General features: G+C 41.7%; 1 protein-coding gene across 15 annotated transcripts in view; it reads right to left on the bottom strand.

Moving 5' to 3' along the window:
• The window catches only part of LEKR1 (leucine, glutamate and lysine rich 1), a 67,238-nt gene extending 42,856 nt beyond the window's left edge, over positions 1–24,382 (bottom strand). For 3 of the 15 annotated variants that reach the window (XR_014564350.1, XR_014564351.1, XM_083739491.1), the window contains exons 1-5: positions 24,270–24,382; positions 22,380–22,473; positions 13,876–14,090; positions 3,225–3,344; positions 839–1,014 (exon numbers count right to left, since the gene is read on the bottom strand). Coding sequence is in view for 12 of the 15 variants with exons in the window: in XM_083739491.1 (XP_083595617.1) it covers positions 839–1,014; positions 3,225–3,344; positions 13,876–14,090; positions 22,380–22,427 (559 nt within the window). In the remaining 3 variants the exon portion in view is untranslated. Of the gene's footprint in view, positions 1–838; positions 1,015–3,224; positions 3,345–12,249; positions 13,206–13,875; positions 14,091–17,043; positions 17,180–22,379; positions 22,474–22,793; positions 22,861–24,269 lie in introns of those variants that run through there. The other 12 variants (XM_083739496.1, XM_083739493.1, XM_083739492.1 and 9 more) reach the window with 12 other exon arrangements.
• Positions 24,383–25,522: the final 1,140 nt, after the last annotated feature.

Below are 25,522 nucleotides of genomic sequence, written 5' to 3'. Positions count from 1 at the left end.
AATGTCAAAATAATTCACTCATATCCCTATATCCTGCTATTCTGTTCTGAAAAGCTGCAGTGAATTTAACACTTGCAGAAGAACATGAGATCACCTGGAAACAGAGAGAACAGCAGTGGCAGAGGCAGCATCCTGCCAATGTGCCTCTTTTGCCCTTTGCGAACGAGAGCACAGCGAGTTCTCCCATTGCCTACCCCTTGAGGCGCCTTTGGAGACTTCAGATTCCATGACCCTTCATCTCTATGACTTAAGGGGAAAGTTGACAGTTGTTTTTCCTGTGAGGCAGAAAATTCCCTGTGTTGGATTTTGTTCAAGTCATTTCAACGTGACCCATAAAAAACGGTCAACAGTCATAAGCTACTGCATGCAGCTAATTTTTGTGGGCAAAAGCTGGCAGGGAAGGGAGAGGACTGAGTTTTGATTTTAGAGACCTGGACCCAAATCAGAGCTCAGCTATGAAGCTCGAGGAAGCCATTCTCTCTGACGCCGAGACGTGCGAAGCCCTTGCTAACTCACAAGACTAAATGCCCAGTGATAACTAAAAAACTTTCTTTAAAAAGCACCTTTGCATAGGAAAACAGATTTCAGTGAGGCTGGGGCACTCGCTTTCTCTGTAGCATTATTATAATTAAAGATCGCATCATATTGCAGCCGACCATCTAAAGTAGTACGGGCAGTGCACAGGTTTTCTGCCTCAGCAATAACTAGTTTTTAGTCTGATATACTTTACAAAGGGTGCTGCGAAGACAAAATAAATCAGAAGCGTAAATCACTATTAAAGGTTTGTAGAAATGACCAAGAATCAGATGCTGGGGAAAGTTGTAATCTGGTAATTTACCTGTCAATGCTGTTAAATTAATCTTTTTTATGTGTAAAAAAATCTCTCCTTTGAGTGCACTCCATTGGCTGAGAAAGTCAAATATTCCTCCTTTAACACTGTGTACCTCTCCTTTGATAAAGGGAAGGAGAACAAAGGCTTTCTCTAGGATGAATTTATGTCGTTCCAATGTTTTTCTGCCAAAAAGGAAAAGAAGAACTAATTGGTAAATAGTTTTTTAAAAACAAAATAGCACTTTGAAAAAGAAGCATTTTAAAAAAAAATATTGATTTATATCAATAAAAGAAGCTAACTGAGTTTTCTGCCTTGCAGTTGGATTCATCAATACTTGGAATATGTTTCAACATTTTCAGCTAAGCTTCATATGACAATTATGACTATCTTTACCAAATACCTCTCTATCTCATGCACCTGGCACACCTAGCACATGCACTTTTGAATTTAACTTGCATGATTTTTTAGAATTATATCATTGTTTGGACAAAATGGGTGCTCTGCAAAAGATTACAGCTAATATTCAGACAAAATTTTCATGGATTAATTTTTTTAATGCCAAACAATTTGTAGGCACCTTGCATTTTTGAATAATTTTCTGATTCGGAAAGACATCAGTCTGTCAAAAATCTTGATCTGTGGTAGAGATGGCCAAACTTTGGCTCATGAAGTATAGCTCCACACAGTTAAACAAATGAATGTGTATTAATGAAGACGCTTGTAGGGAATTCCTGTGTGAGGGCTTTCAGTTTTCTGAAGCCATTCTCCTTTTTACTCCCAGCCACAAACTGGAATCAAGGGAGAAGATGGGGAAATACCATGGTGATTTGTTGTGGTCCAGTGCAGGAGGTTTCTAGGGATTATGTGGTAGACTAGGGAACTGAGAGAAGAAGTAAGCAGGCTGGTTAAGGGGGAGTTGGGTAGAGCAGCAAAAGCAGAGGCATACATAGGTAGACAAAGAGGCTTTCAGGAAGCTGGACAGTGATGACGGGAGCACAAAGCTCAATTTAGGATAGCAGTTGACAACAGAAGACTATGTATGCTTCACTTCTCAGCTGCATCACTATTGGATAACTCTTGGGCACAGAAACTTTGGACATTGCCAATATTTAGTATATCTAGAACAGCCTTTCTCAACCTGTAGGTCCCCAGATGTTGTTGAACTACAACTCCCATCACCCCTAGCTAGCAAGGCTAGAGCTCAGGGATGATGGGAGTTGTAGACCAACAACATCTGGGGACCCACAGGTTGAGAACCGCTGATCTAGAAGGTTATATAGCTAGAAATCATGAACACTGGAAAATACTGGACACAATTTAAAAAAATACACTTTGTGGTCATGGACAGGGTGAAGTTCAGAATTCAGACCTACTATAACTCCAACCCAGAAATGCATGTGGAGATATCTATGTATCTTTTTGCTTTCTTCCCCAAATGGCAGTTCCCCCTTCTTCCCCTATGAGGAAGTTCTGATCCCAGGTTACAGCAAAATATACTTTCACTTGAACATACAATCTGGTATTTGTGATTGCTTGCAAACCAGAATGCTACCTGCTTGTTTGACAGCATAACATCTGGATGCAACTTATGACATGGGTCACATGATTACCTACGTTGTGGTTGACTGGGAAAAAGCCACAGTGAGCCTTTGGGTGTGTACTTTTTACCTTTACCTCTCCCTAAGTGACAGAAGGTGAGTGAAAGGTTCCACATTCACTTTAGAACAACCACAAACTCAGAGAATTGTGGTTTTTCTAATTAAAATTTGCTAACAAACCAGAATCTGAAACCACCATTTAATTGTGATTTGTTTAAACTAACTTTGGTTGGAACAAGCCATAGTTCCCAAATACAAATGTAACACACCTGATCTACTAATCATAAAGGTAAAGGTAAAGGGACCCCTGACCATTAGGTCCAGTTGTGACTGACTCTGGGGTTGTGGCGCTCATCTCGCTTTATTGGCCGAGGGAGCCGGCGTACAGCTTCCGGGTCATGTGGCCAGCATGACTAAGCCGCTTCTGGCGAACCAGAGCAGCACACGGAAACGGTGTTTACCTTCCCGCCGGAGCGGTACCTATTTATCTACTTGTACTTTGACGTGCTTTCGAACAGCTAGGTTGGCAGGAGCAGGGACCGAGCAACGGGAGCTCACCCTGTTGCGGGGATTCGAACCGCCGACCTTCTGATCAGCAAGTCCTAGGCTCTGTGGTTTAACCCACAGCGCCACCTGCGTCCCTCTACTAATCATAGTTTACGGAAAATCATAGGAATGAAGCATTTCAATAAAAACATGTAGGCAGCTAATGCTATGATTTTACCAGATATATCCTACTGCGTGCATCACAAAAAAGTTAGTTCTCCTACATACTGCCTTCTGAAATCTCTTACCGCAACAGCTGTGTTTGTCTGCATGAAACTTCATTCTCTTTCTGGAGCCTCCTCATCTGTTCATTTAGATTTTGTATTGCTGCTTGCTTATTTTCAAGCTCCAGAGATAAAGTTTTTATCCTATAAGAAGTTAAAAATAAGGAGGGGGTTAAAAAAAGGTAACACCACCATCTACCTAATAAGAAATAATAATAATAATAATAATAATAATAATAATAATAATAATAATAATAATAATAATAATAATAATAATTTATTTGTACCCCGCCCATCTGGCTGGGCTTCCCCAGCCACTCTGGGCGGCTTCCACAGAGACCAAAAATACACTAAAATCACACATTAAAAACTTCCCCGAAGTTTTTCAGGAAATCAATGCCTTGGATCCAAAAGTACCCTTCCTTGAGAAAAAAAGCATCTTCTATTCATGGAAGGGCTGCTGCTGATGCAGTGGAAGAACGTTGCACTAGACATGTGAACTAAAGCCCTGAAAGGCTATTGTCAAAGACCTGATGATACAGTGAGGGATGAGGGGAACACTCCGGCATCCTGCTTGTAAATATTGTGCTGACATATCTGCCTTTAACACCAGTTGTAGAGTCATGTTTTCCTCAGCATCTTCTGCTCAGCAGATAGCATGCTCCAACATAAGCACTTTTTTTCTTTTCTTTTGCTGGCACAGCAGATCTTTCCATTATCTTTTGATCACTGCACAGTTTTAAAGCAGAAGGATTTTCATCTTCATTTCCCTATAGTCTTACAGCCGGAAACTGGCATTTTTTTGCTTTGGCAGGAAGAACAAGGGGAGGGTGGTGGTGGCGGCGGCAGTGCAGAACTTAACAGCAAATTAAAAAACTAATTAATTGTAAGATATTTTACACTTCTTTAAATACCCACAAAAGGCATTCGAGATTCGGATTACATAGTTTATTTAAATTTAAGACTGTTTATCAATTAATTAAAAGCCTGGTGATTAAACTAAAAGTCTTGAGATGGTTAACATTTTTAGATATAATTCAAAGCCCTGGTAGGCAGTGGGGGGATGTGATGAAGTGGCATAGCCACTGTCACATCTGTAGCCCCACTGCTCAACCCTGCTATGGTAGGGCAGCTAAGTCATACTTGGAGATGTATCGGTAACTAATTTAAGTTCACTCATTTCAACGGGTCTACTGTGGATATACCTTTAGTAGAATACAACACATGGAACACTGAGGAACTGACCACTCAGTCATGCAAAGACAACCTGCCTTAGATTACTGGCTCGCTCATTCATTCATTCATTCATTTCTGTTGGTAAATAAAGGTCGGCTAAATACTTTGTAAAGCCATCTCTTTGTGGTACCTTCGTGACAACCAGAACTGGCTTTTTAAAGGCAGCTGAAGGTAGTTTGAAAATGATTCATGCTAGCCATCTTCATGCATTCAAAAGGGGAGCAATGTGCATGGGAGAGGGAAGCCACTGCCCCCAATCAACATATGTCCACTATGCACAGGGGTGTTTTGTGAACAGCTTGAATCCAGACTAAGTTGATTTTAATGGTGACTTAGTCGTGATTTTCTACACTGATGTCAACAGGACCCAAGTTCAACTCATTTGGGGTTGTGGTCCACCTAAGTTCTACTCAGAGAAGATGTGCTGAAATAAACAGACAAGTTGGTTATGTCCATTAATTTCAATGACTCTGCTGAGTATGATACATACTAGATACAACCCTTAGTCTGTATGCAACCCAGTGTGTAGTTTGGGAGCACAGCCTGCTATCAAGATGTTCCACCATCATCACCATGTTCATCATCTCCAGCTCTGAATGGCTGAAAAAAGCTGGTGTGTTAATTTACCCCACTTTCAGCTCAGGTAAACCAATTTGCAAGTTTTCTGTACTCCAGAAACCTGCAAAACTGGTTTGACCTGAGGCAACAGTAGGACAAAAGGAAAATATGGGGAGGGTCCATATCAGTGGTACAGCATATGCTTTGTTTGCAGAAAGTTTCAGGTGTGATCACAAGCACCTTCTCCAGTTAAAAAGATCAGGTAGCAAGTGATGTGAAAAACCTCTGCCTGAAACCCTGGAGAGTCCCTAGCTGTCAGAGTAGGCAATACTAAACTGGATAGACAATAAGGGCTCTTTTCCTGATAAAAAACCAGTTTCCTACATGAATAATACAACATGAAAAGTGAAACCTCTTAAATCACATGCAAACCTTTAAAAAGCTATCTGTCCCTAGCCTTGGTGTTCCTTGTTAAACCTCTCACAATGGAGTACATTTCTTTACCCACATCCCACTGAAGCTGCAAACGTGCTGAAATACCAGACGCGATCAGCAGATCCAAAGGATGTAAGAACTATTGTGTGTGAATAGCACAGTCTTATGCTGTGCCCTTTTCTCTGGTGTCCAGCTTCTGCCAATCGGATGCCCTTAGATAGCTTATCAAGCAGTTTTCACTTTTTAAGAGAATCATAGAATCATAGAGTTATAGAGCTGGGAGGAACCCTGAGGATCATCTACTTCAATCCCCTGCAATGCTGGAATATGCAGCTGTCTCACACAGGGATCGAACCTGCAACACTGGCGTTATCAGCACCACACTCTAACTAACTGAGCTATCCAGGCTAGAAGTCAGGGGGTTGCATCCCATGAAGCTCTACTCAGAGCAGCCTCAATGAAATAAACAGAACTAATTAATGCTTTTGAATTATGGTGCTGGAGGAGACTCTTGAGAGTCCCATGGACTGTAAGAAGATCAAACCTATTCATTCTTAAGGAAATCAGCCCTGAGTGCTCACTGGAAGGACCGATCCTGAAGCTGAGGCTCCAATACTCTGGCCACCTCATGAGAAGAGAAGACTCCCTGGAAAAGACCCTGATGTTGGGAAAGATGGAGGGCACAAGGAGAAGGGGACGACAGAGGGCAAGATGGTTGGATAGTGTTCTCGAAGCTACCAGCATGAGTTTGACCAAACTGCGGGAGGCAGTGGAAGACAGAAGTGCCTGGCGTGCTCTGGTCCATGGGGTCACGAAAAGTCGGACACGACTAAACGACAACAATGTCATCATGTCCATTAATTTCAGTGGGTCTACTCCAAGTAGGATTTAGTCGCCTAAAAACCACTTTATTTAATTCACAAATGTATGGATTTCTGTGTACTCATGCATCTCCAAAATATGGAGAAGCCCCTATGTTATTTTTCAGTAGCCTGACCTTGACCACTTGACTGGACCCCCAAAAAGATTTCACTTCAAAAAAACCGAATGGCCAGTGAGAACAGTAGGGAGCCAGCATGGTAGTGGTTAGGAGAGTCAGACCACCACTGAAGAAACCTGGATTCCATGATGAAGCTCGCAGTGATCTTGGACCAGTCATTCTGTCTACCTAACCTGACAGACAGGGTTGTTGACCGAGGGGGGGGGTGTATAATGTATGCTGTCTTTGGAAGAAGGATGGGATTAAGACATTGGTTTAATAAAACACATGCAATCTGTACACTGAAGACTTGCACCAGCTGGAGAGTTCTCCCTAAAATTTAATGTGTGTGAACAGGCTTTTGATGAAAATGACCGATGTTAGCAGGATCCTCTGAATAAGGTGTTAAACGTTATTAAAGGCAGAACTGAATGTCCTTCTCCTTGGACATTTTAATCAAACATACTGAAAGTTTTTGAAATGAAACACATGTATCTAATCTTTATTCAAGGCAGTATAAAATATAATAAGGAAGTATAGGGTTACACCATTAATATGCACACCAGCAATTCCTTGCCAACAGAGGCCTTTAGCAACACCAGAGACTGGTAGCTTTTGAAAACTGAATTACTTAAGCTAATAAAACTTGCAGTGACACTTCTTGAACTGAGCTTATTGTTCCTTATAAAGTAATTATATTCATCAGCATTTTACTGCAATGATTCAGGCTAACATTTGATACCCATAAATTACATAAATGTCCCTTTTGAAAAATAAACAGGAAAATGAACCACAAACAATTTCGTCACATTTTCTTTTGCCAAAAAAAGGGCATTTTTTTGTCTGATTCCCAGGATTGGGTGATAAATATCTCCCGGGAATGCCTTGAAAAGAACAGCCAGCTCTCTCAGTTTAGCTGAAAATTGTACATGGCATAATTCTTACTGGGTGTGCAATAAAGAAGTGAGTATAATCAATTATTTTTAGATCAGCACTTCTGAAGTTGGCTGGTCCATTCCTTCTCCCAAGTAGGAACACACCTCTTTGAGGATCTCCCAGTGTGATTGAGAAAAAAAGAAAACAAACATGAGGTTTACATGACAGTGGCTGTTCTCAAGGCATAGTTGAATTTCCAAGAGGCAGTGTGGTGTAGACTAGAACTGGGGAACCCGCCCCCCCCCCCGAATTTTCAGGGAAACATACAGAATTGCAGAGTTGGAAGGGATTCCAAGGGTCATCTAGTCAAACCCTCTGCAATGCAGGAATCTCAACTAGATTGTACATGACAGGTGGCCTTGCAACCTTTGTTTGGGGGAAACCATTTGCAATGGGGTAAGAGTAAGGGCAAAGTAGTGGACACTCTCCCAAGCTTAGTGTTCAGGGAAGTGAAGGAAGTTTCCTTCACTTTCCGCTTGCAAGTTGCCTTCCTTCAGTGAAAGAGAGACAAACATGGCTTAAGATTGGGTGATACTGGTTTAATATTCTGTAACATCTTAGACCAGGGGTCAGCAAACTTTTTCAGCAGGGGGCCGGTCCACTGTCCCTCAGACCTTGTGGGGGGCCAGACTATTTTTTTGGGGGGGGAATGAACGAATTCCTATGCCCCACAAATAACCCAGAGGTGCATTTTAAATAAAAGCACACATTCTACTCATGTAAAAACACCCGGGAGGCCCCACAAATAACCCAGAGGTGTAAATAAAAGGACAAATTCTACTCATGTAAAAACACGTTGATTCCCAGACCGTCTGCAGGCCGGATTTAGAAAGTGCTTGGGCTGGATCCGGCCCCCGGGCCTTAGGTTGCCTACCCAAATCATGAGTAGGCAAACTAAGGCCCAGGGGGTGGATCCAGCCCAATCACCTTATAAATCCGGTCCGGGAATCAGTGTATTTTACATGAGTAGAATATGTATTTTTATTTAAAATGCATCTCTGGGTTATTTGTGGGACATAGGAATTCGTTCATTTTTTCTTTTCTCCCCCCCCCCCAAAAAAAATATAGTCCGGCCCCCCACAAGGTCTGAGGGACAGTGGACCGGCCCCCTGCTGAAAAAGTTTGCTGACCCCTGTCTTAGACTAATCATGCAGCTTACAAGGTGACTCTAGTCCACAAAAGCTTGTGCCATTAAATAGTCCATTGGGTTACAGTTAAGGGAAGCAGGGCCACTCCATAAGCTCTGCTGAGAAGCCAGCTTCAGCTGGCTTTTCCACTCCCTCAGTTATCACCTGGCAGCAGCCATTAAGTCAGGCTGCAGGCAAAGGGAGGGAGGAGAAGAAGGCCCACTCTATAAACTCAGTTGATAAGCCACCAACTTTGGCCTCTTTCTCCTTTCCTTGAACTGTTTCCTTTCCAGCTGCTCATCATAAGAACTTTGTAACTGAAAATTAGTGCCTGTGTTTGCTTTCCCCTCTCCTTCCTCCCAATCCCTGTTCTTCTTATGCTGTTATTGTTCAAAGTATTGTAAGTCTGAGAACTGTCCTATTTTTAATTGTTGTAAGTCAAACTGGGAGCCTTTGTAGATGAAGAACAGGGTAAAAAATGCTTTAAAGCAGTGGTTCTCAAAAGGTGTGGCAGGGGAGGATGGCAAGTGTGGCAGGAAGATTCGAAGACAATCAAAGAAGCATTTAAACATTTCAGTATAGTACAGTATAGTATAGTATGATTATTATTTTTTGCACAATATGGATAGATCTTTTCAAAATGAGAGGAGCATCACGTGATATTGAGGACAATCCTAGTTGAGATCTTTTTGTTCTCCAATGTATTTCTTAAAAATAAGAAATTTGGTGTGGTGCAAGCAAATTTCCCCCCTGAAAGTGTGGCCCAGAGAATAAAGTTTGAGAACCACTGCTTTAAATAAAAACAAGCCTTTAAGGAGCTGCAGGACTTCTGGTTGTTTTGCTGTAAAGACCTAAATCAAGTACCTTCCAGAAGTGTTTTTTTGCTTCTTAGTCTTCTGAGGAAGAAAGTCAGACTCCTCAAACTTCTATGAAGCTGCAGCTGCTGAATATTGAGACAAAGCACCTCTGATCCATTAGTCTGAGATGTTTTTAACTGGAGAGAAACCAAGGATTAAACATGGGACCTCCTGCATGTAAACATATGGTCAACTGCTGAGTCGTGATATGCTCCCCTCAAACTACCCCTCACAGGCCTGTACATAACAGGTGAGATTACTTCATTTTCTTAAGACCTGCCTGCTTTTCTCAGCAATATATTTATTTGACTCTGTGAGAGTATGAAAATACTGGTAAGTCATGACAACTTGAACAGTGCATCTTGGTGTCAAGCACAGTGCTTTAATGACAAAGGTTGATTATAATTTTTTTGGTTCAAATGTGCAACAAAACCATGTCCTCCTGGCTGTGTTTCCCACATCAAAAAGGCAAACTGGAGAAAGAAAACTCTTTGTCACTTTCCTAATTTTTAGCACATGAAACCATGAAAAGCATACTATGCTCCATGGATAATTAACTCTGGGCACTAAAGGGGGGGAAATAACAACTAAGAACATGCTGATCTCCTCTGCACTTGCACAGTTCACATAAACTGTGAAACTGAACATCTTGCTATCACAGCCAGCATATGGTCATCTGCTAAACACAGGATAAATTGGCACAAAGCGAGATATCTTGAGAACCAGTGCTGATAAGGAAAATAGAAGGCAGGAGAAAAGAGGTCAGCAGGCATCTAATCCAGGAAAAAATGACAGGTCCTTCCTCCAGGCTGTGCAAATGGTTAGCAAACACCATAAAATCTTGCTAAGGGACCTTAGAGACCACAATCATTTTCAGTTTCGTACACAGACTTGTATTTGCACACATAAAGAAACTGGAGGCTTGCTTCCGAAGGTAGATGAGAAGTGTAGTTGGGTACATGAGAAGTAGAGAAGCATAGGCTGGCAGGATTTCTCTCCCCAACACCTCCTGCTTTTGAACAGCATTCCTATGCAATGACAGTTTCAAAAGTTGATTTCCCGGCAGCATGGGCTAATCTTCCAGAAACACACCCTAAAGCTGCCCTGGCTGCACAGAGCTAGTTGGCCAGGCCTATGTATTGTATATCACAGGCAATGGCAAACTTGACTTCTTCACATGCACACACAATCAGTGGAGAAATTGAAAGCTGGAAAGCTGGCTATAGTTTTAAAATAAATAAGATTAGCCTTAGATTAGCAAGTATACGGATATTTGATGTGCAAAATAAATATAATTCCGAATTGAGATTTGTCAGTCATCTGAAACTGTGATTTGTATTGATATAATCTAATTCAACACAAAGCAATTCCTTCAATAATATTTTTGGAGGCATTGATTTATTAATATATGCAAACACTAAAATACAGTGCCTAGAAGAACAATACTGTTTAATCAGGGTTACTGTTGTATCTTATCAGGTTTTTCGGTGACATAAGGTGATAATTGTGTAAAAGAAATCCTTCTCAGAATCACAAATGTGTTTGGCTCTGAGCTTTGTAATTTTCCTGTCTGTGTGCAAGCCATTTTGTGCTAGGTTAGCCCATTTCTTTCTAGAGTTTAAGTGACTTTTGAGTTTTGCTTAGCAGTTGTTCAAAACAAGGAACGTATTAAGTTTATTGTGTCTGGAATTGGCTTTGGACTACAGTGGTACCTCGGGTTACAAACACTTCGGGTTACAGACTCCACTAACCCGGAAGTTGTACCTCGGGTTAAGAACTTTACCTCAGGATGAGAACAGAAATCGCACACCGGTGGTGCAGCTGCAGTGTGAGGCCCCATTAGCTAAAGTGGTACCTCAGGTTAAGAACAGTTTCAGGTTAAGAACGGGCTTCTGGAACGAATTAAGGCCGTAACCAGAGGTACCACTGTAGCAGCAAGTTTTCTCTCACCGTAGTGCAAACCACTGGAAAAGAATAGCACAGTCTCACAGTCTAGGGTTGTCAGACTCAACATTTCCTCTTTCAAGGAGGACATACATGCCGATAAGCACATTGACAAAGATATGGGTCAGATAAAGCTCAGTCAGCTAAATTTAAAACAATACATTGAAAAGGAAAACAATGACGTTTCTCATGCTTCTGGCACTAGGTTATATCTTGGTATGGAACACAAGTGACAGCTTTCAGATTACATATTAAAATTATACACAGGAGTTTGTAGGACAGAAATATCAGTAATTTGTAAATTACAAATAAAGAGCACTCAAGAGGGATAGCTATATTAGTCTGCTGCAGCAAAAGCAACAAACCTTTGGCACCTTAAAGAACAACAAATTTAACATAGCATCAATTTTCCTAAACTAAAGTCCTCATTGTCAGAAAATAATTGAGATTTTTACACGGTTATCAGTTCAAATGTGATAAATCCAATTATAGAATAACATCTACCCCTGACTAAATAACTATATTGAGAAGCATGTTCCCATGCAAGAAAACTGAGCTGTCTGCTGACCAGCAAGTTTGCATATTAGCTCGAAAGAGTAAAGAGACATCCATGCTTTGTGAAACACTAGTTTTAGGAGAATAGCTCTGTTTCCAAAAAGTTCTTTCAAAACAATCAGAACTATTTCTATGGTATGACTTGCTGAAACAGATAACACAGCCTACAGGATCCTGCCTCCAGCTGCGCTATCTGCAAGCCTTTTCTGAGAATGAGTCACACTGAGGGTATCCAAGTCAGAGGTCACACATTCATCAAATGTCATTCAAATATATGAAGAAGGGGTACAAATCCAGATCCACACTTCACAAAGATAGCACTCCTATATCCGGCTGGGCCCTGCTAGATCATAGCTCTACAGCTAGCAACTTTAAAATAATGCAAACACATATTCAATTCAATCAACATGAAACCAGCTTACCAAACTTCATAGACCAACAAGGCCAAATCAGTTAATGCTGAGGCATTCAAACAGGAGTTCCCTGGTGATTAGCAAGCCTTATTACCCAATGAGATCCCCTCCGCCCCTGTTTCAGGTGTTTCTTGCCTCAAGGACCTTTGCACTCTTCCTTTGTAAATTGGAGAAAAGTCCACAGCTCAATTGTCTGGCAACACCTGGGCTCTGAATGCAGTGCATTCAAGAGAAAAGATCAATAGCTCTTTATCTTTTGTACACAAGGCACTTCCTCAAATGTCCACCCAGGCCTCAAACCTATTCTTTTTAACCTTTTCCCCTCTGAGTTTTGATGTCCTGTTGTTCCTGCCTTAGTTATTATACAATGGATCCTGGCCCTGCACATTTACCCAATCCCACCCTTGTTTCCTCTAATAAGTCTTTCTGATGCTGTCATTTTTCAAGATTATGATGCCAAGAACCATCTTAATAGATGTGGAAGTAGAGGTGAGTGGCAGAAAAACAAAGAAACAACCACCTGTAACGGGAAACACAAGCCACTACAAATCTAGAATAGAAAGCCATTCCAAGGAATCATTCATAATCATTATTATCCTACCTTACAGAACTGTTTTACTAAGATAATGTATGAAGTGCTTCCAACATTCCAATTCAAATGCTAGGTATTATTATTATTTGCTGAGATTGCTTGTGCCATACCTAGTCTATCTGGTGCCACAAAGATTTTTAGAGGCCAGTGTTGTGAGTGATAAAACTTTCACATTTCAATACAATTAAACAAGTACAGGGGTATTTCTGTTTCAGCCAGGTGTGTTATCTGTATTAGGATTTGTAACCTAAAGCTACCAGTACGGGCCAAATGACATTAGTGTTCAGTGTAGATGTGACAATGGCTGCCTGCAAAACAGCTTTCTATGTTTCTGTGTAACATGGTTAGAACTCAGAAGCTAGTCCATATGACATGCACTGCTTTCCCCCCTCCCTCTTCATCTCTCTCATACAATTCCCCTCTCCCCTTCTGAAGGTCTCAAAGTTTGGAATTACATCAAATGCTTAACATTAACCAACTTCTGTGACTTTGCAAATCTGTTTCAACCCTAGCTTCAAGTTCTGGTGAAGATTGCAACCCCGGTAAGCAGTTACCATCGTTGGTGTTAGTGCAGATGTAACACTAAACCATGGTTAAAACCGACAAGGGAGGGAAAGGGGGCGTTTATATCAAAAAGGAAGTGGGGAAACTCTTGTCTATGTTGGCTCCTGATTCGCAAACCAACCCATGACTGAGTTCGAATTTCCCATGTTACAGCTGGAACGGCAAAATCATATTCTCACCTGTCTTTTTCACAACAGGGCAAACCTTTAGGTTGCTAAGAAAATTATTAAACTGGAGTTTCACCTCTGAAGACAGCAGACTTTAAAATAACTTTCCTACCATGACGTTACTGACTGGTACTAAACAATTCAAGGAACAGACACTGACCTCTAAAGAATCAGTCAAACTATGGTTTAATGAACATGAATTCATCGGGATGCAAGCTGAATCTGGCAAGACAGCCAAAGTTTGCTTTTCCTTGAATGACATTAATGAGTATGTTACTTTTTAAAAAACAAGGACCAATAGCACATTCCAACCTTTCTCTTTTTGATTTGCTAGCTGCTGCACACTGTTCAAAATCTTGATTTAGCTGCTGTAGTTTTTCTTGAAGTGTTTTCTCCCGTTCTATGCTGCCTTCATAAAACTTCAGCTTCACTTCCATTGCTTTTACTTTCTCTTCCAGCAGCTTAAACTCATGGAGGATCAAATAGCTGACTCCGCAATATTTACACACTGTCTCTTCCCGGGACATCTAGAAGGGAAATGGTAAGCAATATATTTAGAGAATGGATTAAATGAAGTGAAGTAGCAAATCACATACAAAGCTGAGTTAGGCCACTGGAGCATCAAGCCTCAATTGTTTACTTTGATGGGCAATGAATCTCCGGGATCTCTGACTGGAGTCATAGGTGGAATCTAGACACCTATAAAAAACACTGTGAAAATGCTTTTTTTTATTAGCGTTTTGAAAATGTCTTGATTTGCCATGAGCTCATCATCACCATCTAGTGTCACATTTGTATAATGCACTTAAAATGTTATATTTGCAGCTGTATAGCTGAGTCCATAGAATAATAGAATTGTAGAGTTGGACGGGACCCTGAGGATCATCTGGTTCAACCCCCTGCAATGCAGGAATATGCAGCTGTCCCATACAGGGATTGAACCTGCAGCCTTGGCATTATCAGCACCATGCTCTAACCAACTGAGCTGTCCTGGGATCTTCTGCATACAAAGGATGTGCTCTAGCAGTGAGCTACATCCCTTTCCCAACTGGATATAGTAGTATTAAAAAAAAGTCTAGGGGGCAGCAGAACAAGAAATCACAGCTGTTTCCCCCATCAATTAAACCGTTTGCTATATTAGCCAATGAAGGAACAAAACAGAGATTAAGATCTGACCAAAAAGAAGAAGAGTCTTGCTACTTGTAAATAGCAAATATCATCTGAGGCCCTGCGAGTGGGAATTTCTATCTGGGGAGGCTCTCCTGTTTCCTTTTCCTGCTGGCTGTAGCAACATGTAGGTGGGTGTTGCTTCTGAACAGAATTACTGTAGAGACAGAGAAGCCATTTCTACAGTGGGAACAGTGTCTTCTGTCGGGGGTTGCTGTGTTCCAGTCTTCCAACTCTGCCTTTGCCATCTGTTAGTTGCTGCAACCAGCGGGAGATGACAACAGAAAAATAGAACATGGTGGCACTCAGGCAACTGGGGCAGGGCCATATCTCCAACCCCTGGTTAAAAGATACTGAAAGTTGTGAAAGGTCTCCATCAGGTCTCCACATAACCTAACAAGGGGAGGAAGCATTTCTCGTAAGGAGAGCCCTGCTGGATCAGACCAAAGGTTCATCTAGTCCAGCATCCTGTTCTCATAGTGGCCAACCAGATGCCTACAGGAAGACTGCAAGCAACAGCATTCTTTCTACTTGTGCTCTCTTTTGTTCTTTAAATTTTTTAAAAAATAAAATCAAGATACTGAGTTATTGACTCCTTTGGAGCACTTCAGACAAATGAATTATCATATCTTGCCTGACAAAACCACATCTGCGGTCCACCAAAACCATGATTAGGGCAGTGTTCATAGAGAACATCATGTGATACACTGCACGTGTGTCACTTATGAGTCACACAGAAACTATGAAATCTGGCAGGTGTGGGATTATTAATCATCGACACAGGATGTATTTCAGCACACAATTACTTATTTGGGTGAAGCTGAGTTTCTTACCAAAAAAAAAATTATAAGCCCTGCAGCATAACTTTGTTCCCCCTACACTTTCAGTTCAATAATTCTCCCCTGCAAATCACAACCCAATTTAATTACTCCTGCTTGTGTGTATGTGCACAAACAGAAGTACTGAAACAACATTACTCAAGCATGTAGGATTACTTAACGACATGCAAAATTTTACCTTGAGAAAAGAGGACAAGAACCACAGAACTTCCATGTGAGCACACACATTTCTATCTTTGCTCCTGGGGTTCCATTATTGAAAACATTTGAATTTTAAAGCTACCAGAATCTGCCAAATTATAATTTGGCATTAGAATCTGGTGCAGATGTAACAAAAGTTCTCAGCAAACTATGGTTTAGCACTCAGAAGCCAGTCCTGGTAACAGGTCTGGTGATGTCCTCCCTACACCCCCCCCCTAAACCAATTCCCCACCTGGAGGACCACCCAAAAATAAAAAAATGATACAGCATGAATCCCTCCTGCATGTGCACAGGCCACCGGACCATGTTACTTTTTAAACACCTAAGAAACCTTGCTATTGTGGAGACAATCATACAAACACCAGCACCAGACTTTAGCTTAAACAATGTTCTTGAAGGGAACATAACAACTGTATTGCAAGATTAGACCAACACAGGTAGGCAGCTCACAAGAAAAGCATGGCAGTGATAGCTTTCTCATTTACTTGTCCCCAGTATCTTGTACTTAGAAGCATATGGCCTCTAAACATTGAGTGATCATACGTAATGTCATGCAGCCATTACAATAACCTCCAGCAACTCTGCAAACCCAGTCAGCGAAGGCAGTTTAAGGGTTCTGAAGGGTAGGATAGAGCAATATGCAGTAGTGGAAGAAATGGCAATTTGAGACAAATAGGGGAGGCTAGTCATCAGATGAGCAAAGGCACATGGAAGGGAAACATAATGAATGGGCCAAGCAGAAGCAAGGAGCAACCTAAAGAGGCCTCATATCAAGCAATGCAAGTTGAATGACATTCTCTTCTGAGATCACCAATGGTCACCAAAGGGAATTGGCAATATGTATGCAGCCTAAATCACCACACAAACCAGTAAAGCATTTATAATGCTGAAGTAATTGCATGATTATTTACCCAAAACTATGTCGGGACAGGACCTGTCATCAAATTATCAAAGATTGTAAAAAAAACAACCCCAAAAAACAAACAAACCACCCCACAGCATATATAACTCCTCATATTTCCATGAATGAAGAAACACTTTGACTATACTACAATTATTTTAATTTTATATTCCACTCAAAGCCTTTGAGAGAAGAGGGATGACTGTTATCTGATAAGAAAGCTTCCTATGAAGAAGGGGGAGGGAAAGAGATTCAAATGTAAGCAAAAGGGAAGAAAATACAGTCAAGCTTTGCAGCAGTCAAAACAATGAACACTAATAAGATGTAATTATGAGACATGCCATAACCAAATTAAGCATTCCAATACCATACCTCAGTGCTATGCATTTTAACTATTCTTTGATAAAACTATGCGTCTGAGATGTTGGCTCCAGGACTACTATGCCAGCCTTTATTTATCCTAATTCTTCTTTTTGCCTCGCGAAGCCTGATCATAGCTACAGTGGCTCTGAAGGAAATGAAAAATTAATTCTGTTTTTCCTGGCAGTTACAACCTGTGCTTGGAAATATGAAACTGTTATTCAGAATAAATACCATAAGGTTCCAAAGTACTTAAATTACTTATTGAAAGGGGACAAACTGAGCTGTAATGTGAAGGGAAGGGAGGGACTGTTATCCCAAAAAGAACATTGTGATTTCTTGCAGCATCACTTCTTCTGTCTTTCAAAATAAACAGTTTTAGACATTCCACTTCATGTCTTCAGTATGAGAGGGGAGTGGAGAGGAAGGTGGGGGGGATCCTGCTTGCGGTCTATCTGGAAATGTCACAGAAGTGTTAATTACATTATAGTTCCTAAAATGAACAAGATGCTTTTAGCATTGCTAACGAAACTGGGTTGTGTTTAGTTGAGAATCATCACAGGCTCATCTTCCTTGCTCTTCAAGAGCTTGATTGTACCTTTCACTGTATATCCCTAATCTCTCATGGGGGTGGGTGGGCAGGGGGTGGGCATCTTGGGACTCACTCTGACACTTGTCAAGATTTTAGTTCTCCATATACATGCTTGAAGCACAAGTAACTTAACTGCTCTTTGATTAAAGTATGATTAAAAGTGCCAAAAATACATTTTAAGCATAAGCAACATAATGGATCAATTTGATCACAACTTAACATGCATTTGAGCCGCATCTGCCAGGTCTGTGCCTATGATTTCTGAAGTGACAAAGGACCCTACTCGTGTCCAGATTGCACATTATACAGCAACAATTCCAATTTGTTATGTTACACATAATGGGAATATAGAGGAGGCTGGGATAATATGACACCAGGTGTGTTTGTGTGTGTGTGTGTGTGTGTGTGTGTGTGTGTGTGTGTGTTTAAGCCTTTTATTTGCATATCCCGACCATTCAGGAATATGTTGCCCTGCCCATGGAAGATCCATTAGGCTAGAATGCTGAGTTAAGGTGGGGAGGGACCTGGGAACAGAAGGACGTGGAACAGAAAATGCTAAGGGTTGTCCATTAAAAACCAGGAGAGTTATGAGAAAGCAAAGGAATTTACTTGCAGGGTTCCCTTAGACTGATGGGCCATTGTGAGAAAAGGATGCTGGACTCTTCTGAAGTTCTTCTTCTATTGGCACCAAGTAATGATGTACAAAATCAAGGCTGTGGAACCTTTGGCCCACGAAGGGCTGATGATAAATCAAGGGAGGCAGGAAGTTTGCTGCCTTTCAGGATTTCATCGCTCTTTCTAAACCTCTCTGCCATCCCATCTCTCTCTTCCTTTCTACGCCACGCCATGTCTGTGGGCTTTAGGTTCCCTACCCCAGTACTAATTGAAAGCACTCAGAGAAACAAGCTCAATATTGCCTTCCAACTAAGATTCCATCCCTTTGGTTAAATGGAGATAACTGTAACTGTGTTATAAACAGAAGTTTACTTCCTTATAGACATTGCTTCAAACCAGGGATTGAGTCAGAGGTCAGCATCGTGGAGACCTGCCAAGGCTTATCAAGCCCCAGTAGGGGGCCTGATTCCAATCCCTGGAGACTCCTGGCTCTGATGATGTTCCTCATCTTTCTGTTGCTGTCTGTTCACCTGTCTTCGCCAAGCAAGCAGAGAAAAGAATGAGAAGCAGCAGTGACCACAGCACAACTTAACATCTCCCTTTCTCTTTCTCTGGAGGTTGGTGAGGATTTGGCCCGAGGTGGGGAGATGGAAGCAAATGGATATAGCAACAGTGGTGAGGAGAAGGAGATGGGTACAGCGTGAGTGGAGGATCAGCTATCTTGCCCAAGGGCCCCCTGGAACTGGCACTACTTCACACAGAAACACAGGAGTAAATATTGTTTAAAAGGTTAAAGGAATCAGTACTTGTAGCAAAGTACTGCACTGCCTGTACTACATATGAAAAGGATCATGGGGTCTTAGTAAGTAGAACATAAGCTTAACATGAGCCAACAGTGTGATGCAGCAGCACACGCACAAAAACGTCGCTAATGCTATTCTAGGTTGTATCAGCAGAAATATAGCGTTCAGCTGAAGGGAAGTCATAGTCCTGTCTTATTCTGCCTTGGCCAGACTACACTATGTCCAGTTCTGGGTGCTACAATTTAAGGCGGATATTGACAAACTGGATTATGTGCAGAGGAGGGTGACCAAGATGATCAAGGGTTTTCTCCTGCTCTGGAGGCAAGAACACGAACAGTGGCTTCAAGTTACAAGAAAGGAGATTCCAACTAAACATCAGGAAGAACTTTCTGACAGCAAGAGCTGTTTGACAGTAGAACAGACTCCCATGAGACCTTGGAGGTTTTCAAGCAGAGGCTGAAAAGTTATCTGTCACTTATGATCTAGCTGAGATTCCTGCATTGCAGGAGGTTGGCCTAGATGACCCTTTGGATCCCTTCCAACGCTACAATTCTATGACTCACAATTTTAGTATAGCTCTTATTCCACTCCCCACAATGCATTATGAAAGACCCTCCTACCCCTCCAGGTAATTTGTGCTGTCAGGTTTAATAGGACCAATTACCTGCTCAGAACTCTGCAAGTGCAGTCCCTGATCTAACAACAGGTAGTAAATATTTTCTGAATGCACATGCAGATCCTCTTCCAGCAAGGGAATCTATGAGTGGAAGCTTGCACAAATCTCCCTTGTTCTATTAAGAATTATTATATATGGCAGAAAACTGGAATACTAATCCCTCTTTAATAATGAAAGTATTACTTCTTCAATCTTGCATTTAAAAAAATGAAATGCCAACAGGCTTGTGACACATTATGCATTACACAAATCTCTCATGTGCCACTGTATCCTGTTCCCATCCCCACATCTGTTTTTAAAATGTGTACTCTGGTATCCATAGTCATATTTAAAGACAGCTCTTACTGAAAGATAGTTGCAAAATATTTACATGTAAAGCCTTTTCATTTTAACTTTCAGAATTATAATTCTGCTGAAAAAATGTGCAGTGCGATCATATATGATACCCATGACAGAAGTGAATCCCACTGGGATTTATCCAAAAGGTATAGGATCACAGGCTTAGACATGACTGTATTACCAATACAATGAAATAGATAAGTTACACATCAAGAACATTATCACTGAATACTGTTATTACACAGTGCAAGCAGATACAGTTACCCAGTTTGTGGGTACATACTAACAGAGCTTCGTGCAAGCAAGCAGGCTCCCAGACAGATCATGGCTTGTATTTTGACTGGAATAAGATGAATCACAGGCCTGGGTTGGGCATAATGCTAAAACAGTTCACAGAAGCACCACAGTAACAAGACCAGAGGTGGAGCAAAGCGGCTGTGATCTTCTCCATAGGAACCTGCATGTTTGCTCATTAATGCTAAACCATTGAATGAAGTCCTTAGATATATGTTTTCTTGAAATGGCTGAAGAAAATCCAGCAATGGGAAGCACAAAAAACTTGATATAAAATCAATATAAATCAAAGGGTCCTCACTTTCCAGGCTACTGTTATATTTCTTTATTTCTTACTCCTCGGCCCCTTTCATCTATTTTGCACAATTACTGTACTTCAAAGTCCTGTCCTACTCTTGTTCAATCCCTCCTAAGCATCAGTCTCTAGTAGGCATGATAAAATGGTAATTTGGCTTCTCTCTGCCAGGGCTTAAAAGGGGAAACGAAGTGTCATTTTTAATTATTTGGTATTTGTTCAAAAACAACTACAATTTCTGTTGAAATACAGTCAATTATCTTTCCAAAAACACTGGCTTGTACAGACTACTTTATCTCATTGCATGATTTACATTTAAAAACTGAACTGAAACAAAGGAATTCTTCTATAACTAGCATATTCAGGTTTCACTCAATTTCCTTTTTTTTTTTTTTTTTTGGTCATTTTTGTCACTGCCTTGGAATAATTGCAAAATGCTTCCTCATTAACAACTTCTATCTGCAGTTCTTGTTATACAGCTACTAAGGGCTTCAAAACCAACATAAATAGTGCTTCTTAATTTGACATGGCACAAACAGCATGCCATTACAAATATGACTTTATTTCTTAACATCTTCTCCAAACAGTATGGCTTATGAATGTATACTAGTAAGAAAAGCCATATACGTATCACGTGCAGGTCTTCATAGAAATGCATTCTATATATTTTAATTAGTAAGTAGTTTTTGTGCGTCTACTGTTGTTCTTTCACTAATTTATAATTATTTTTATTCTATTGCTCTAGAGAATTTATACTTTTGATCTCTGGATCTTTTGCACCAGTCCCTCCTCCATGTTCAGCAATGCATGTGCATCACATTACTGGGCATGTGAAAAAGGCTGTCAAATGGAATCTCTATAAGTGCACAGAGGTTTGCTATTGAGGGAATGGGTTGAGAGAGAAAGAGAAAATCATTCCCTATGCTGCTATTACATGTCAGTCACTTTTGAGTATTTTAAACACGAGGAAGAAAATATTTATATCTGTCTAAAGCAAGATTCTTCTCTTCTAATTGTGTATTAGTCATATTCTGCGCAATCGGGATACCAGCAATCCTAAAAGAGCACAGTCTGCACTGCATTCAATGATCTGGTACTATTTATGTTATTCTTTTAAAATTCTCATGGGCTGGATTCTAGACACATCAAAGAAGTTGCAAAGTTTGCATGAGAAATCAGGTTAGAAAAAACAGAACTCCACAGCGCCATCTGGTGTCACAGTGTTAGAATGCATAAACAACACATATAAAGCATTTTTTCTTTCCCAATGGAGCTGAGCCCCTGTTGAAACCTGTGACTCATTAAAGAGAATAAAACCTTTCTGTAATTCAGAGGACATAAGACCCATATCATCCTTCTGCCTGGCCAACTTTCTAGTCTTCCTCCTTTGTTATCAAACCCTTTCATTTCCAAATAGCTTTTAGTTGGCAGAAGCTAAATCTGGCTGCTTTACAAACCCTCCCATCTCAAGGTTCCTTTTTTCTCCACAATCTGTCAAATTTTGGGTTTGTGTGCATGGGTTTATTTGCACAATATAATTTCTTCAAAAATCCCAGGTGCACAATTCCAAGAGGCAGCACACATGTGCAAATATTAATATATATTGAGCAGCAACATACAGAACGGAACTATGGCAAGAGTTCTGTTATGGACATGACAACAAACTGCAGACAAATAAAATAAATAAAATATACCAGAAAGCAAAAGCTGCCAAGTTTGCTCACTGTAGCATACCTTTCGTATTTCCTCAGGTAGTGGATGCACAGGAATATGTCGGTCCATATCCTTCTATGGTTTAAATACAGATTTGCAAGACTGGTACACAAAACTGTTAAAAGATTATAAACAGACAAAACTGATTATAAGTTTGGAGTTGAAAATTCCCCAATATGACCTGCCTTGCCTGTGTTTTGCTTTGGCAGCTCAAATGGCAGGTGTACAATATTCCAACCCAACAGCACAATCTGACAACAGCATTTGCACATGGAAAGACATTCAAAAGCAATCAGCTAAAACATGGACACACAAAAATCAGCTGTTTGTGGGACAGAGTCTGACACCTGACCCGCAAGGGTGGCGGCTAGTGCACTGATGTGGGCAGAAGATAGAAGGTGGCTGCTGCAGGAGTTTTGAAGCATATACACTCACAATGATGGTTACCTACTACATTGATTGGGCTGAGTCCAAGGCACCAACAGATACTACCTCTCCTGTACTACATATCAAGAAAAAGAGGTGCTTAAGAAGATTTACTCTGAATTTTTCAGAAACACCAAGCTTTGGGGATAATAGAAGAGGGAAGGAAGACTCCATCTACAGTATATTGTAGCCACTCCCACCAGCTCCCCTCATGCTGTAAAACATGGACGCGGGATACTACAGTAAAAAGGGAACCAATCCTCATTTTCATAAAGCTCATTGGACTAAAAACAGATTACCTCACCTGTGCATATTAGTCATCGGTCACAATAGAAAGAACTATGCCAGATGGAAGGATGGTGTGACTCTGCAAGGGTCCTGCGGCCCGCCAGATATTGTTGGACTCCAATTCCCATGAGCCCCTGCCAGGATGGTCAGGGATGATGGGAGTTGTAGTCCAATATCTGGAGGGCCACCGTTTCCTCATCCCTGGTGTAAGGCAAGTTCCTATGCACTGTAAGCAGGGGAGGAAGGTATCCAGTATTAGCAGTTGGTAGCTGCCGCACCTATCTCACCTCCCATCTTATAAACATGGTGTAGAGTTTAGTGCGTTAAGCAAGGAGATCCAGGTTCAAATCCCCTCTCAGCCATGAAACTCATGGCCCAGTCTCTCTCTCAGCCTAGACTACAGTATCTCAGGGTTTATGTGAGGATTAATAATAATACTCAAGGCGGCTTCCAACAGATTAAAACACAATACAACATCAACAACAACATTAAACCCCCCCACCCCCTGAACAGGGCTGTCTTCAGATGTCTTCTAAATGTGAGATAGTTCTTTTTGTCCTTGACATCTGCTGGGAGGGCGTTCCACAGGGCAGGCGCCACTACCAAGAAGGCCCTCTGTCTAGTTCCCTGTAACTTTACTTCTCACAGTGAGGAAACCGCCGGAAGGCCCTCAGAGCTGGACCTCAGTGTCCGGGCTGGACGAGGGGGTGGAGATGCTCCTTCAAGTACAGTGGTACCTCGGGTTAAGTATTTAATTCATTCCAGAGGTCCATTCTTAACCTGAAACTGTTCTTAACCTGAAGCACCACTTTAGCTAATGGGGCCTCCTGCTGCTGCCACGCCGCCGGAGCACGATTTCTGTTCTCATCCTGAAGCAAAGTTCTTAACCTGAAGCACTACTTCTGGGTTAGCGGAGTCTGTAACCTGTAATTCCAGCAGCCCAGCTGGAATCTGCTAAGCCAAAGCAACGGGACTTCACTTTTGTGGCAAAAAGCAGGCCATCGCTGAGCCAAGCGCCTTGCCCCAGAGAGCGAAACGCAGGGACCCGTGGAACTGCCTCATGCCAAGACCCACTGCGCTGTCTAGGTCAGTAGTGCCGACACTGACAGGCAGCTGCTCTGCCCCAGGGTTTCAGGCGTAAGAAGTAAGTCCTCGCCGAGTAAGGCTTACTCCCCGGTAACTGAGGCGCTCACTCACCCAAGCAGGAGGTGAGCAGGGCAGCATGGAGACTGAGGGAGCGGTAAGCCGTGCGGACACACCGGAGTAGGCCGCGCCGCTTCCTCGTTGCCCCGGCAACCAGCTTGCCCGCCGGGCAAGGAAACCAGAAGTAGGGCAGGCGCTAAGGGCGGAAGTCTCTCGTCTGGCTTAGCGTCCTCCCACCGGGCGTGCGCGATTGCTGCCGAGCGTTCCACGGCGTTCAGTCAACACGTGCCGCTTGTAGCCCCGGTCCTGCGCGCGTTTGATGGGAAGCGAGCCCCGCTTGAGCGCAATTTCATGGATTTAAATGTATATACCGCCCTTCATTGAAAGTTCACAGGGCTGTTTACGTACAAGATAAGACCAGAACAGTTCTAGGAACATAAGTAAAATAAGAAGGGGGAAAATACATTATAACAAAACAAAACAGATATGGGGGAAAACTCTTGATAATGGCGTTTATGCACTGAAAATCAATAAAACTTCTTTTTAAAACAAAAAAACAAAAAAGGATAATAATAATAACAATGGCATAAACATTATTCCCTCGTAAATCACAGTTACTTGTGGGAGCAAATTATGTTGGTGGCAATGAGACTGGCCTCTCAAGTCCGCATGGAGCTTTGGAGCACAGTTATTTACACGTCTGCTCCGTGGTAACGTCCACACAGTAGCAGTTCCAATGAGAGCAACTTCTCCCATTTTCCTTTCAAACTGAACTTGTTACCTTAATTCCCCTTGCCCAAAATACCTGACAGTTTCTTCCGTCCCTCTCCCTTGATTCTTTTACATTAGCTTCTTCCTCCTACAACAGCTTTCCTCTTATGCCTTTCCTTTCTACCCTCTGTTTTGTTTATGAATAACATTTGTTGTTGTTGTTGTTTAGTCGTTTAGTCGTGTCCGACTCTTCATGACCCCATGGACCAGAGCACGCCAGGCACTCCTGTCTTCCACTGCCTCCCGCAGTTTGGTCAAACTCATGCTGGTAGCTTTGAGAACACTGTCCAACCATCTCGTCCTCTGTCGTGCCCTTCTCCTTGTGCCCTCCATCTTTCCCAACAATGAATAACATTAGAAATATGAAACCTTCATTTCTCTATTATTTCCTTCAAAGCCTCCTCCTCTAGCCCTTTCCCCTCCGAAGATGGAGACATAGGAAGCTGCCTTATACAAAGTCAGACGATTGGTCCACCTAGCTTGGTACTACCTACTCTGACAGCAGCTCTGCAGGCTTGCAGAGCTGGTCTTCTACC

The sequence above is a fragment of the Podarcis gaigeae genome (assembly GCF_964106915.1).
Source record: "Podarcis gaigeae genome assembly, chromosome: 5".
Classification (NCBI taxonomy): Eukaryota; Metazoa; Chordata; class Lepidosauria; order Squamata; family Lacertidae; genus Podarcis; species Podarcis gaigeae.
Note: the sequence above shows the minus strand (reverse complement) of the source record. Positions and strands in the feature narration are given on the sequence as shown.